Source organism: Heptranchias perlo, chromosome 34, assembly GCF_035084215.1.
Source record: "Heptranchias perlo isolate sHepPer1 chromosome 34, sHepPer1.hap1, whole genome shotgun sequence".
Lineage (NCBI taxonomy): Eukaryota > Metazoa > Chordata > Chondrichthyes > Hexanchiformes > Hexanchidae > Heptranchias > Heptranchias perlo.
The window spans coordinates 21,899,834-21,915,528 of record NC_090358.1 but is presented as its reverse complement, the minus strand read 5'-3'; the positions used below and the strand labels follow the sequence as shown (position 1 = coordinate 21,915,528).

General features: G+C 42.8%; 1 protein-coding gene across 1 annotated transcript in view; it reads right to left on the bottom strand.

The window, feature by feature from the left end:
* fkbp16 (FKBP prolyl isomerase 16) overlaps positions 1–15,695 on the bottom strand; it is a 134,767-nt gene that overhangs the window by 93,940 nt on the left and 25,132 nt on the right. The window contains exon 3 of the mRNA XM_067971174.1: positions 8,621–8,709. Within this exon, the coding sequence (XP_067827275.1) occupies positions 8,621–8,709 (89 nt within the window). The remainder of the gene's footprint in view (positions 1–8,620; positions 8,710–15,695) is intronic.

Genomic DNA, 15,695 nt, shown 5'->3' with positions numbered 1-15,695 from the left:
TGATTGGGCTACCGCCCCATTCCTGCCCAGTGGAGGGAATCAATATCGGCCCAACACTGTCTGCTCAAATATCACGCGCCATACTAACTACAACAACAACAGCAACAACTTGCATTTATATAGCACCTTTAACATGGTAAAACATCCCAAGGTGTTTCACAGGAGCATAATACAGAATCAGTCACATAAGGACATAAGATCATAAGAAATAGGAGCAGGAGTAGGCCATATGGCCCCTCGAGCCTGCTCCGCCATTCAATAAGATCATGGCTGATCTTCGACCTCAACTCCACTTTCCCGCCCGATCCCCATATCCCTTGATTCCCTTCGAGTCTAAAAATCTATCGAACTCAGCCTTGAATATACTCAATGACACAACATCCACAGCCCTCTGGTGTAGAGAATTCCAAAGATTCATCACTTTCTGAGTGAAGAAATTTCTCCTCATCTCAGTCGTAAATGGCCGACCCCTTATCCTGAGACGATGCCACCTAATTCTAGACTCTCCAGCCAGGGGAAACAGCCTCTCAGCATCTACCCTGTCAAACCCTCTAAGTATTTTATACGTTTCAATGAGATCACCTATCAATCTTCTAAACTCCACAGTGGCAATTCTATCTTATCTAAGGGTATGGAACAGATGTAATGCAACAGGTAAAGCCCATATTGTGCTTTTGGTGACAAATTACTGTTGTCAGTGACCAATGCATCCTTTAAGGGAAGAGTAGAAAACATTTGAAGGAGAAGAAGTAGATGAAGGACTGCGGAAGGAGAGTGGGGCAGTGTGGTTAGTTTTGGATTGCTCTAGCAAAGCGCTGGTACACACGCGATGGGCTGAATGGCCCACTTCTGTGCTGTAAAATTCTACCATTTGATTAGGGCCTGAAATTCCAGTGCCCGTGCTCTCCTGGTGGAGCAGGACTCCTGGTTGCCTCGAGACAAGGACGTGGACCGCATCCCAAATCATGTGGATGGGGTCATTTCCATAGTCGGGACGGTCAGCTTGTGCCTCTATGGGCACAACGGAGGCACCGACCCTGACTGCCAGCCAGAAAATCAGAGCAGCACCACGTTGCTCCAATGACAGAGTACAAAAGGGCTGAAGAGAAAGACTAATTGTTTTCTCCATTGTTTTTTACTGAAGGAAAGCTTGGCCACCAATTTGAAGGTAATTGATCCCCTTTGGGACTGATTATCTTTAACATCAAACCTTTCGGGGGCCTTTGGAAGGTCCATTGTGGAACCCAGCCCCTGCTCTCAGCAGCCATGGCTTCTGTTGGACCTAGAGCTGGCGTAATGGGATGACGACTTGGGGTATCCCGGGAATGCCCAAGTCGTGACCCCCAAAGAAGGGGGCATGGACAGAAGATTCACCCATCCCTCCATATGAAATTCCCAGTGGTTACAGGGTGCACCGCAAATTGCGGACCTCCGCAGGCAATCTGCCCACTTTGCGTCCTCGAATTCAACTGGAATTTCAGGCCCTTATAGCAGTCACCAGGAATTAAAAAGCAGGATTTATATCGAAACACTTTATAAGTTCCCATCAATAATTGTTGATTTACTTTTTTTTTCTGAAGCAGTGTGAAATATCTTCTTAAGACCAGTACTGTCTGATAGCTGGTGCAGGCACTGTGGGAGATTGGAAACAAACGTTTGCATTATTCTAAGTCAATGCCGTGTTATGAATTAAGTATGTGCAGAATTTCTGTTCGTGCAATCCCAGTACTTTTTCAAAAAAAATGATTTGTACCAAGAGAACCACAGAGCCCTCTTAGAGTGTCTATTATGTATGAGAAGAGTGATTAAACCCTCATTTGAGCATCTGCTCTTCATCCAACGCAATGTTATTTTTGGCACTGGACATCATTCCTTTCATGTAGTGCTCAAAGAAGCCTCGTGCTTCACCAACAGGGTCACATCTAACTCATCAATACGTCTGCTTGAATTTGCATCCTTACTTCTACCAACGTAAGCAAAAAAAAAGACCCCTGAAATGTTAACTTGTCTTTCCTGTTTACAGGTTCTGACTATCTGCTGCTGAGTTCCAGCATTTTCTGCTTTTATTTCAGATTTCCAGCATATGCAGTTTGTTTCTTTCTAACTGTTGACTGTTTTACACTTAACACATAGAAGAGTTTAAATTTTAGATACGGCTCTTCAACTCCTACTGGTTTCTGTAAAAAAAAATTCAAGCGTTATTTTAGCATCTTACAGTTTTGAAAGTACAATGAGTCATTTGGGGGAGAATTGCTCAAAGCGGGCGGGAACGAAACGGCAGCCTATTTTACACCGCGCCTCGCCACGTCTCATTTTCTTTTCCGTCCAAATCAACGGGCTGCCGACTCCCTAACGCCCATTTCGTGCCACAGCCAAAGACCAATTCCACCCCCCCAGTAGCGTTGCATCGTAAGTAACTGCTGCACCAGCTCAGTAAGAGGAAAATACAATTCGGATCATTTCAGCATTATCTTTTCTCAATGAAATTCTTACTCAGAATTATGATGGCAAAGATCATACAGTGCTTTAAGAATTTGTGTTTTAACACCTTGGGGAGGAGAGGTGAAATTCCAACTGTTAATACTTCAAGCAAAAAAAGTCGGCAAAACAGATTCAACTATTTTTATCCAGTTTCAGGCAAATATTTTTCTGTTGACTCTTTTTGAATGTAGAATTTGTTCTCAATCCAAATATATTTTTCTCAGGAACTGTTGGCTAGACAATGGGGTTCTACACAGCCATAAGACCCGAGAAAGTGATATATTATCTCTATATCATAATTGGGTATTCGTCATAGGTCACAAGTTCCATTCTTAGGAGTAATTTAAAGGGCACCATCATTTGACCTCATTTTCTGCCAATTCTCCTACCCACAATCCCCCCACCCCTCCTGAGCAAGTTGGGGTAGATATTCAACTTGCCGCCTGGGTGTAAAACTGGTGTTGATGCACGGTCCCCCTAGAGAAAATGCCCGATTATCATTCCCAATGAAAATCAAGCAGTTTCTATAACGGGTGGCTGATGCGAAACACCAGTTTTACACCCGGGCGGTAAGTTCAATATCTGCCCCGTTGAATCCTTGTTTGCACATGGTTCCATCAGTGCTAATCTTAAACATTCAGTCCGTCTACCACCGGCGCACCTTAGCTACCGTAGTGTGTACTATCTACAGGATGCACTGCAGCAACTCGCCAAGGCTTCTTCGGCAGCACCTCCCAAACCCACGGCCTCCGCCACCTAGAAGGACAAGGACAGCATGGAAACACCATCACCTACAAGTTCCCCTCCAAGTCACACACCGTCCTGACTTGGACATATATCGCCATTCTTTCATCGTCGCTGGGTCAAAATCCTGTAACTCCCTACCTAACAGCACTGTGGGAGCACCTTCACCACACGGACTGCAGCGGTTCAAGAAGTAGGCCCACCACCACCTTCTCAAAGGGCAACTAGAGATGGGCAATAAATGCTGGCCTTGCCAGCGATGCCCGTATCCCCAGGATGAATAAAATAATTGCTCTCCAGTACCCTGCCTAAATGAATGGATGAACCAAGACAGTGATTGTCACCAGGCTATTTAACCATGGATGGCATCACAGCTAAGATCCTATGCTGACTTGATCGTCACGTGCAAATTCCAGCAAGGGTCACTGAATAGCGATCAGGAACATGGAGCCCTGGTCGAACTTCTCCTCTCGAACTAGGGCCACTGAATCCAATTGCAGTCCATATACCGCTACCCCCTACTGGTTTAGTTGCTTATTGCCTTAATCAGCTTGGCCGTTAGGGGAGCCGAGGGACACCATCTTCAGGAGAAAGTGTTTAAGGAACCTTCTTTCATTTGTTTGAAAACCACAAAGCCAATGGCATAAATCTCAGTGAAATTTCATGAGAGCATCGCTAATGTTACATTACAATGAAAAGGGCAACCAATCCTTCTGACATCTTCCTCAAACATAAAAATGATTGCCAAATACTTTAAAGCTGTAGCCACCCACAGTCACAGAACAAATAGGAACTGAAGAAGCCTGTCTGTTTAAATGTGTTTTTTTCTGGCACCAGCTGTCATGAAGCTATTCAACTTTACACAGCAGAGGTTAATTTTAGGGATTTGTACATATGCCCTGTTGACCTCTGCCCTTTGGCCTTGGGTTCTGAGTGATTGGCAAGACCCGTGGATGAAAAACGGAGGCTAGTGGCTCATAGGAACATTAGGAACAGGAGTAGGCCATTGAGCCCCTCGGGCCTGTACCGCCATTCAATTCGTACAGATCATGGCTGATCTGTACCTCAACTCCATTTACCCGCCTTAGCTCCATATCCCTGGATACCCTTACCTAACAAAAATCTATCGATCTTTTAGTCTTGAAAGCTCCAATTGTCCCAGCATCTACAGTCTTTTGGGGGAGAGAGTTTCAGATTTCCACCACCCTTCATGTAAAAAAAAGTGCTTCCTGTTTTTGCTCCTGAATGGCTTAGCTCTAATTTTAAGATTATGCCCCCTCGTTCTTGATTCCCCCATCAGAGAAAATCATTTCTCTGTATCTACCCTATCGAAGCCTTTAAACATTTTAAACACCTTGATCAGTTCCCCCCTCAATCTTCCATACTCAAGGGTCAAGTCAGTTACACCACTGTGACATTTTACCTCTGCTGCAAACACATGACTATCTCCTTAATGGACAAAGGTGGAACAGAATGTGTTTAAACGGGAAGTCTTCCATCGTTCCTACACAAATATCATCAAACATGATTTGTGACAGCTATATTGCAGTAGGGCTAGAATTTTGACCCATTCATGGTGAATGGATAGAAAATCTAGCTGTGTCTTTAAATTGATCCTGTGTTCAAGGTAAGGATCATCTCTGTGTCTATCCTTTTGTAATTAAAAGCTAGACTCTTGCAACTGGGGCAGAGATCGCATTATATAAAAGGTAAGTGGTTTTACAGATAACACATGGTCCATGTGGTCTCCTGGACTGGTTTCAATCGCCTGAGGGGGTCAGAGAGAAATTTTACAGAGTATTTTTCCCCTTATTGGCCCTGGGTTTTACTCGTTTTTTTTTTGCCTCTCCCAGGAGATTACATGGTGGGGGAATAGGTTGCAGGGAGGGTAGGAAGTTTCTAGTTATGATGCTCCAGTCATTATGAGTGTGGAGTAGGCTTGATGGACCAGCTGGTCTTTTTCGTATGTTCGTATGTTCATTTTATTTCTGTGAGAAATGCTGCCAAACGAGCAGCTGTCTTAGAGATACTTGGATGTCCCTACTCCAGGTTCAGGTCCTGGACAGCCCTGGGTGGAGAAGTGGAAGAGGAGGGTGCCATTTTAAAAAAAACCTTATGAATGGTTTAAAAGATAACCAACATAGCAAATATTAAAATGTTGACAGTATTTGCATCAGTAGCCAACATTTTGCTTAATGAGACCGTGTGATTATGGAATGTTTTATGTTGCTTTTCAGAACTTCTTTTCAGCCTTTCACATAATCTAGTAATGAATTAGTTGGTGTTCATACACCATTAGAATAATTACTTATGCAGTGAGGAGAAGTTTCAAAGAGCCAGCACTGGCATGATGGGCCAAATGGCCTCCTTCTGAACTGTGTGATTCTATGATTCTGGAAGTTGAGAGCTAAAATAGTCCCAGCTACAGTCAAATCCTTGATATATGAATGTTTCAATATTGGAGTTATTGGACTCCTTTTAAAAAAAACAAAAAAAAATCCCATCAGACACACTAACTGTTTTGGATGGCTCCTTTACAGTGCAGTACAGCTTTAAATAGCTACTGGAATGACCATCAGCATGGGGTAGAGCTTTCAAGGGGGAGGGGGGCTGCTAACAGCAGAATGAAGAATTTCAAGCCAACACTCTCAGTGAGTACACTAGCAGGCTTACCACACTGTATGACTTTGACTTTCCCCATGAACTAATGCTATATACAGTGTACACCCATACTTCTGATAAGACATATCTCTCAGCTCACTGCTGTCATCCTGACCCTGTGATATTAAGGCATATCCTCTCCTTCAGTGAACATAATGTGGAGATGCCGGTGATGGACTGGGGTTGACAATTGTAAACAATTTTACAACACCAAGTTATAGTCCAGCAATTTTATTTTAAATTCACAAGCTTTTATTTTAAATTCAGTGAACATACACTTAGCTTAACCTACAAGGATATTAAGACAAAATACACATGTGGAGATATTTATGATTGTAGCCCTGTCTGACTAGATAGAAAATAGCCAAAAATGGAGGGTAAAATGGTTCAAAGGGGTTAGATACAAGTGCTGCAGAATGGGTGAATTTATTAGAACGTGCTGGTTGTACAAGTACATAACTTTTAAAAGAAAAAAGTATTATGACTGGCTCAACTGGGAATCTAACTTTGAGAAGTGGGACTGTCGCAACGTTGATTAAGAGCAGCCACCATAAAATGATTATGCATCATTAGCCACAATTAGAACACTGTCACTCAAGTCTGTGGTGGGCACAACACAAATATGTAAACCGTTTGCTATTATTGAATGCCCCTTTGCCCTGCCACCACCTGCCACTAAGTCACACTTCACTAACTACATTGGCAGATCACTAGTTCATCCACTGTTGAGATTAGACAGCATAAACACAAAAGCATTGAGCTAACATTCTCTTTACCCAGAGAGCGGTTAGAATGTGGAATTCTCTACCATGTGGAGTAGTTGAGGAGAATAGCATAGATGCATTTAAGGGGAAGCTAGATAAACATGTGAGGGAGAAAGGAATAGAAGGATATGCTGGCAGAGTTAGATGGAGAGGGGGGGGGGAGGAGTCTCATGTGGAGCATTAACATCAGGATGGACCAGTTGGGCTGAATGGGCTGTTTCTGTGCTGTAAAATTCAATATGATTCTATGTAACATTTACTGAAAGTAGTAAAATGAGAGAATTATTATTTGTTTCTTTTCAGTTGTCAGTTCTGATGAAAGACTAATTTCTTTGTTCTTCAATGCTGGTCTTGATCCAAATCTAACACATTCACCAGTACAAAGTTTACATTTAGCTTTGAAACGAATATTCTCAGGCCAGCATTAATCTACTGTATATTTTCCTCTAAAATGCCATCTTAATCGTTTATTTAACAACTGTGTATCATTTTGTTAAAACTCTCAGTTATATCCACTTAGTTTAACAAAATGATATAATAATCATGGATTAGCTAACCAACATTTAGGAATAACACACCACAAGTCTGAGCGGATCTAAAAGGTCAGACTCACTTAGCGAGAATGTTAACCCTTTCACTGGCAGAATCTCATGTACATGTTTGAGCAAAATGCAGAAACTTGAATTGCTTGATGAAACTAAGTATTGTTAAAAGGTACATAAACTTTGAATTTGTAATGGAGTTCAGATCAGCACCTATAGCAGCAAAAACACACTTACAAAAAACATGCAATCAGTCAATTAATCACTGGTTCGGCCCCAGCTGGAGTATTGTGTCCAATTCTGGGCACCGCACTTTTGGAAGGATGTCAAAGCCTTAGAGAGGGTGCAGAGGAGTTGTACTAGAATGGTACCAGGGATGAGGGACTTCAATTACATGGAGAGACTGGAGTAGCTGGGATTGTTCTCCTTAGAACAGAGAAGGTTAAGGGGAGATTTAATAGAGGTGTTCAAAATCTTGAAGGGTTTTGATAGAGTAAATAAGGAGAAATTGTTTCCAGTGGCAGAGGGCTGGTAACCAGAGGACCCAGATTTAAGATAATTGACAAAAGAACCAGAGGCGAGACGAGGAAAAAAATGCTTACGCAGTGAGTTATTACGATCTGGAATGCACTGCCGCAAAGGATGGTGGAAGCAGATTCAATAGTAACTTTCAAAAGGGAATTGGATAAATACTTCAAGGGGAAAAATTTGCAGGGCTATGGGGAAAGAGCAGGGGAGTGGGACTAATTGGATAGCTCTTTCAAAGAGCTGGCACAGGCACGATGGGCCGAATGGCTTCTTTCTGAGCTGTATCATTTTATGATTCTATAAGAACATTTCTCCTATTTAAGAAAAGCTGCCACCCACAAAACAAATCTATTTCTGCATTAGACAATGAATAGCGAAAGGCTCCCTTGCAATGTATGCGAAAACACAATGATTTAAGGAATCAACAAAATTTGGAAATGCTGATTGACCAAAAAATACATTTGAAACTTCCTGTTGGAGAAAGACTGTTTAAATGTTAATATCTTAAATATTTATACACTATATAAACAAAGGTTTTATTGGAAATGGCTGTGTTTTGCTTCATTCGCTCACAAACAGCCATTTACTCAGTCAGTGGTCGATATAATAACATTATAAGCCACATCTGGCTGCCTTACGAAAGTTTTTCCCTCCTGCTACTTTTCTCAAAATTTCTTGCACTTCAAGACTTAATGAAACCCTTGGTACAAATATAAAAACTTACTACCAAATCTGAGACATGGTTTACATTCATGTTAATATTGCAATCAACTGCTGATGACCATTTTCATCTTTGCCCAGTTTTTTCTGCTATCTGCTCTGTGATTTTTTTTATCCCAACATCTTGAAATTTCAACTTCCCTGTACTCAGAACATAGACGTATAAAAATGTCACCTTACCTCCCAGTATGACCGTAGGCATACTGTCCGTCAGAGATTACAAGAGCAACTTCATCCAATTGCATTGAAAATGCACAGAATTCAAGAGCCTACAAATAGCATAAAAATATTATGGCATTATTTGGTTGAATGAATTACTAATATATAAATGTTGTCAATGTGTCTTGAGATATTATCAATTCTTGGACAACATTTTAATTTGTTTTTGAATATCAGAATATTGTTTAAATAATGAATGGAGGCTTGATGTGATTTACAAGAATTGAAGAATGAAGATATTTTGAAATGGTTTGGTCAGGTTGACAGAATGAGGCTTGTGACTGTATATTCTCCACAAGGCAAATCTCTGATATCAGTTGAGCTGCGGTGAGAAACGTTTCCCCAATGGGATCGATGGGTCAAGCATCTCCCAGCTATCACTTACAAAGACCTGGAAGCCACATCGCCTGCCTAACCTCTTAATTGGGTAATGGTGCATGTCATGGAGAAGGAGTTAACGGCGGAGAGTAAAATAACACAATTTCAACACATAAAAATTCAATCAGATCAGCCTACACCAATGTTTCAGGGGTTAAGTTTAACATCTTGTGTGGCACTTAGCTCATATCACCTAGGCAGCAGTGTGAATACTAAAGTTGTCATTGGTGTCCGTGGGCTGGGGAAAGAAAAAATAAGTTCGCGATCCATTCTGCTAGATAGGTTCCATCTTTGGTCCCCTCCTTTCCCTCATGGGCATGCTGCCCCTTGGCAACATCACCAGTAGCCAATTTCTATGTGTTGGCTGGTGACACTCAGCTGGATTGTTCCTCCACCATCCTTGACCCCACAGCCGCCACTGGGCTGTCCAACTGCTTGTCCAACACCAAGTCCTGAATGAATAAGAACTTTCTCCAGCTTAGCATCGGCAGGGATGAACCCATCTGGTTAAGATGCTACCAAAAGCTCTGCACTATAGCAACTGATTCCATCGGAACTGGCAAATCTAGAGCCCTCAGGATGTCATGGAGCATACAGGGTAAGATAAGGCAAAAAAGAAAAGCTTGTGTCAGACACCGAGAACTCAATACTACAGAAAGCCTAGAGGAGAATAGAAAGTGCAGGAGTGAAATTAAAGAGGAAATTTGGAAAGCAAAGAGAGGACATGAAAAAGTATTGGCAAGTAAAATCAAGGAAAACCCAAAGATGTTTTATAAATACATTAAGAGCAAGAGGATAACTAAGGAAAGAATAGGGCCTTTTAGAGACCTAAAAAGTAACCTATGTGTAGAGGCGGAAGATGTTGGTATGGTTCTTAATGAATACTTTAGGTCTGTCTTCACAAAAGAGGGGGACGATGAAGAGATTGTAGTTAAGGAGGAGGAATGTGAAACATTGGATGCGATAAACGTAATGAGAGAGGAAGTATTAAGGGGATTAGCATCTTTAAAAGTAGATAAATCACCAGGCCCGGATGAAATGAATCCCACGCTGTTAAAAGAAGCAAGGGAGGAAATAGCGGAGGCTCTGACCATCATTTTCCAATCCTCCCTGGATACAGGCGTGGTGCCGGACGATTGGAGAACTGCTAACATTGTACCGTTGTTTAAAAAGGGAGAGAGGGTTAGACCGAGTAATTACAGGTCAATCAGTCTAATCTTGGTGGTGGGCAAATTATTGGAATCAATTCTGAGGGACAGGATAAACCATCACTTAGAAAGGCACGGAGTAATCAAGGACAGTCAGCGTGGATTTGTTAAGGGAAGGTCGTGACTGACTAACTTGATTGAATTTTTTGAGGAGGTAACAAGGAGGGTTGATGAGGGTAGTGCGTTTGATGTAGTCTACATGAATTTTAGCAAGGCTTTTGACAAGGTCCCACGTGGCAAACTGGTCAAAAAAGTACAAGCCCATGGGATCCAAGGGAAAGTGGCAAGTTGGATCCAAAATTGGCTCAGTGGCAGGAAGCAAAGGGTAATGGTTGACCGGTGTTTTTCTGATAGGAAGGCTGTTTCCAATGGGGTTCTGCAGGGCTCAGTACTAGGTCCCTTGCTTTTTGTGGTATATATGAATGATTTGGACTTAAATGTAGGGGGCATGATTAAGAAGTTTGCAGATGTTACAAAAATTGACTGTATGGTTGATAGTGAGGAGGAAAGCTGCAGACTGCAGGAAGATATTAATGGACTAGTCAGGTGGGCAGAAAAGTGGCAAATGGAATTCAATCCAGAGAAGTGTGAGGTAATGCACTTGTGGAGGGCAAACAAGGCAAGGGAATACACAATAAATGGGAGGATACTGAGAGATGTAGAGGAGGTGAGGGACCTTGGAGAGCATGTCCACAGATCCCTGAAGGTAGCAGGACAGGTAGATAAGGTGGTTAAGAAGGCATACAGAATACTTTCCTTTATTAGCTGAGGCATAGGATTTGAGAGCAGGGAGGTTATGCTAGAACTGTGTAAAATACTAGTTAGGCCACTGCTTGAGTACTCTGTACAGTTCTGGTCGCCACATTACAGGAAGGATGTAATTGCACTAGAGAGGGTGCAGAGGAGATGTACAAGGATGTTGCCAGGACTGGAGATTTTTAGCTATGACAAAAGTTTGGATAGGCTGGGGTGTTTTCTTTGGAACGGAAGAGGCTGAAGGGAGATTTAATTGAGGTGTACAAAATTATGCGGGGCCTGGATAGAGTGGATAGGAAGGACCTATTTCCCTTAGCAGAGAGGTCAATAACCAGGGTGCATAGATTTAGTGGGCATAGTGATTGGTAGAAGGATTAGAGGGGAGCTGAGGAAATGTTTTTTCACCCAGGGGGTGGTGGGGGTCTGGAACTCACTGCCTGAAAAGGTGGTAGAGACAGAAACCCTCATCACATATAAAAAGTACCTGGATATGCAGCTGAAGTGCCGTGACCTACAAGGCCACAGACCAAGTGCTGGAAAGGGGGATTAGGCTGGGTGGCTCATTTTCGGCCAGTGTGGACACGACGGGCCGAATGGCCTCTTTCTGTGCTGTAAATTTTCTATGATTCTATGATTCCCTTTAAGTCCCCAGTTGCTCGATCAGGCTGAATCCAACAATCCATAACCTCAGTGTCCTGTTTAACCCTGAGCTGAACTTCAAATTTTCTATCCTAACCATCATCAAGCCCACCTACTTGTGAAATATCGGCTGGATTCCTTAGCTCATTCCCACCACTGTTGAGCACTCACCCGTGCCTTTGTTACCTCCAGATTTGATTTCTCCAATACAGTCCTCTGCAGCCTCCCGAGTTCCACCCTGCATAAATTCCAACTTGCCTGAAACTCTGCTGCCTGTATTCTATCTCGCACTAAGTCCTGTCATTCCTGAGTTTGCCAATGTGTCCATTTCCCATCACATCCTCATAGTCCTTTGCAACTCACTCCAGGAGTCCATCTACTTCATCCCCCTTCAACCTTATGTCAGTTTGCACCCTCCCTTTTTCAACACTGGCCTCCTTTAGAAGCTTTTGTCTTCTCTATCCCACACTCTGGAACGGCTGAACTGGTTCCCTAAATCCCTCTGCCTTACTACCGCTCCCTGACCTTCAAAAGCCTGCTCAAAGCTTATGTCTTTGACTATGGCTTTGATCAACTTCTCCAACTACTGCTTGACATTTGTTTTCACCCCTGTGAAGTGTGCTGGAGATCTTTTACTACATTAAATGGGTGGTATATAAATGCAAGTTGTTTCGTATGTGTAGACATGTGGTGAGCAAAGGCATCAGGTTCAGCGGTGATACTCTCTCCGCACCCCTCATGGTCAACTAGTCTGCTGAAACTCATTGTCTCAGCTCACCCATGGAGACTAGCTGGTTAGGTGAGGTACTAGAGTTCTACCAGCACTCATAGGATCATGAACCACCTTGAGTCAATGGTTTCATTAGAGGGGGAGAAAATCTGCATGTCATAAAGATGACATAAAATAACTATTTCATCACATAATTTTTATGGCACAAGGGAAGCAGTAGCAGAGGAAAAAAAAACTCTAGCCTACACCAACTGGCCACTGATGACTCTGAAGGGGGAATTGACCTCTCAGCAGGCACACCTCTTTGCCAAAGCCCCTCACATGAAAACCTGGATTAAGAAGTTGGCAATGACTAAGTCTGGTGCAAGGCATTGGGAGTGGAGATCTAGAAAATCAAGACGACTGGCATGATGCAAGCTGCCCTATGCAGGTCCTTCCAACATGCTGATGGTAGATGCCTGTCCTATACTTGATGAGGAAACCCTAAGACTGGGGACAACAACTGCTGAAAGAGTATGAGGACAGGCAGTGATATACATTTTGGAAGGAAGCATAAGGAGACCACATACTCCATGGAAAATAATAGTCTAAATGGGGTAGAGGAGCAGAGGGATCTGGGGGTACAGATACACAAATCACTAAGCAGCGATGCAGGTTAATAAGGCCATAAAAAAAAGCAAACAAAGCACTGGGGTTCATTTCTAGAGGGATAGAATTGAAAAGCAGGGAAGTTATGTTAAACTTGTATAGAATCTTGGTTAGACCACATTTGGAGTACTGTGAACAGTTCTGGTCTCCATATTATAAAAAGGATACAGAGGCACTGGAGAAGGTGCAAAAAAGATTTACTAGGATGATAACAGAACTGAGAGATTATATCTATCAGGAAAGATTGAACAGGCTGGGGCTCTTTTCTCTAGAAAAGAGAAGACTGAGGGGCGACCTGACAAAGGTCTTTAAGATTATGAAAGAGGATGATAGGGTAGACGTAGAGAAGATGTTTCCACTTGCGAGGGAGACCAGAACTAGGGGCCATAAATATAAGATAGTCACTAATAAATCGAATAGGGAATTCAGGAGAAACTTCTTTACCCAGAGAGCGGTTAGAATGTGAAACTCGCTACCATAAGGAATAGTTGAGGTGACTAGCATAGATGCATTTAAGGGAAAGCTAGATAAACACATGAGGGAGAAAGAAATAGAAGGATATGTTGACATGAAGAAGGGTGGGAGGAGGCTCGGGTGGAGCATAAACATCGGCATTGACCTGTTGGGCCAAATGGCCTGTTTCTGTGCTGTACATTCTATGTAATTCTATGTAATTCAGGTCATGATGCCTGCAATAACTTTTTTCCTATTATTTCTCGGGATGTAGGCATTGCTAGCAAGGCCAGCATTTATTGCCCATCCCTTGTTGCCCTTGAGAAGGTGGTGGTGAGCCTTCTTCTTGAACCTTATGATGAAGGTACTCCCACAGTGCTGTTAGGTAGGGAGTTCCAGGATTTTGACCAAGCGACGATGAAGGAACAGCCAATATATGTCCAAGTCAGGACGGTGTGTGACTTCGAGGGGAACTTGGAGGTGATGGTGTTCTCATGTACCTGCGGCCCTTGTCGTTCTGGTGGTGGAGGTCGCGGGTTTGGCATGGGGAGGGGGCTGGCCGATCGTGGGAGTCCGATCATACCAGGTGAGCTTGTTGGGCCTGGATAAAGCACTCCTGCTCCTCCTGGCCCACACGCAGTGCAATAAAAGCACTCACCTCATGGATCTGGCCCTCCCCACCTACTATCACCTGACGTGAATCGGAAGTAATGGGAAACCCAAACAGATAAGGTTAAAATCATTTTAAGTGACCAATACACAAAATATAAAGTACCTTAAGTGTCCCAATGAGGAACATTGCCCCTTTAAGTATCGACCTGCCGGATTTAAGTGGGGGCAGGACTTCCTGGTGACTGCCGTGCACATGCATACAGATCTGCCTGGGTTAAACCCAAAAATGGGTGGGTTGGAGGCGGGGTTTCTGCCCGCTCCCAAAAACATCAATTTTCTCTGCCCCCCCCCCGCCCCCAACCTACCAGATCTTGGGGGCTAAAATCACACCCGTATTCTTCAGTTGCCTAAAGGCCAGCTAATGACTGCTCCTCAGGGAGAAGGTAGGCAGGTGTCTTTGGAGTCAATGTAACTCCAACGGTTAACAGGAGTGTGAACTGGGGCAGAAGTCAGCACACCCAATCTGCGACAGACCCGATTCTACAGGACAACCCACCTCTTCACCGATTCCCAAAAATATTCTGGCAGGATCAACTTCATGACTAGAGACCTGATGAGTTTATTTGCTAAAAAAGAAAAGGCATCCTACACTCGAATGTGCAATAACTGGAATAAGTTTGACCAGAGAAGCTCAACTGTGCATGTGTGTATTTTGGAATGGGTTCAGCAAGACAGAATTGCTCCTTGGCACCTCATCTATTCGCATTGCAATGCCATGAAATCTGTGTCCCTTTATTTGCTCCACTAAATGTTTTAGCAGGGAAAATTAGGAATTCCATTTCATTCCATCGTCCTATATCAAATATTGTTCTTGAACTTTGTGTTCTTTCTGGGACAGTTTCAAATGCTCTGTAGCTTTTCATTGTTAGATCAGTCCTAGAAATGATCTTAATTTTGCTCGTCTTTCGGATGAGACTTTAAACCAACACTCCATCTGCCTTCCCAGGTGGACTTTGAGAGATCCCTTTGCACTATTTCGAAGAAAAGCAGGGGATTTTCTCCCCAGTATCCTGTCCAATATTTATTCCTCAACAAACACCAAAAAGCAGATTATCTGGTCATTATTACATTGCTGTTTGTGGGAGCTTGCTGTGGGCAAATTGACTGCCGCATTTCCTACATTCCTACAGTGACTACACTTCAAAACTACTTCATCGGCTGTAAAGCACTTTGGGACATCCTGAAGTCGTGAAAGGCGCTATATAAATGCAAGTCTTTCTTTTTTTAAATCTCATCTCTGGAATTTGTGCCTTAACCTTATTTTATTTGTAACCTTCTGAAGAAATTTTGTCCCAGTTTAATAATTTTCTTGTTGTCAAATTTTACTCTTGGAAAAAAGTTTTAATTGCCGTTTACTTTGTATTTCATATTTTCACTCTCGTTTCCTCAGGACTTTTCTTTTCAAAATTTATGTTTCAAAGCATGTCATAATGTTGTTACATTTTGACACAAGGCCACGAAAAGCCTGAGAAATAAACCGGGGCTTGAACGACAACGGACACTTTACAGAGTTAAATCTACGTAGCTGTTTTGGTGGGATTCTGTCGTAACT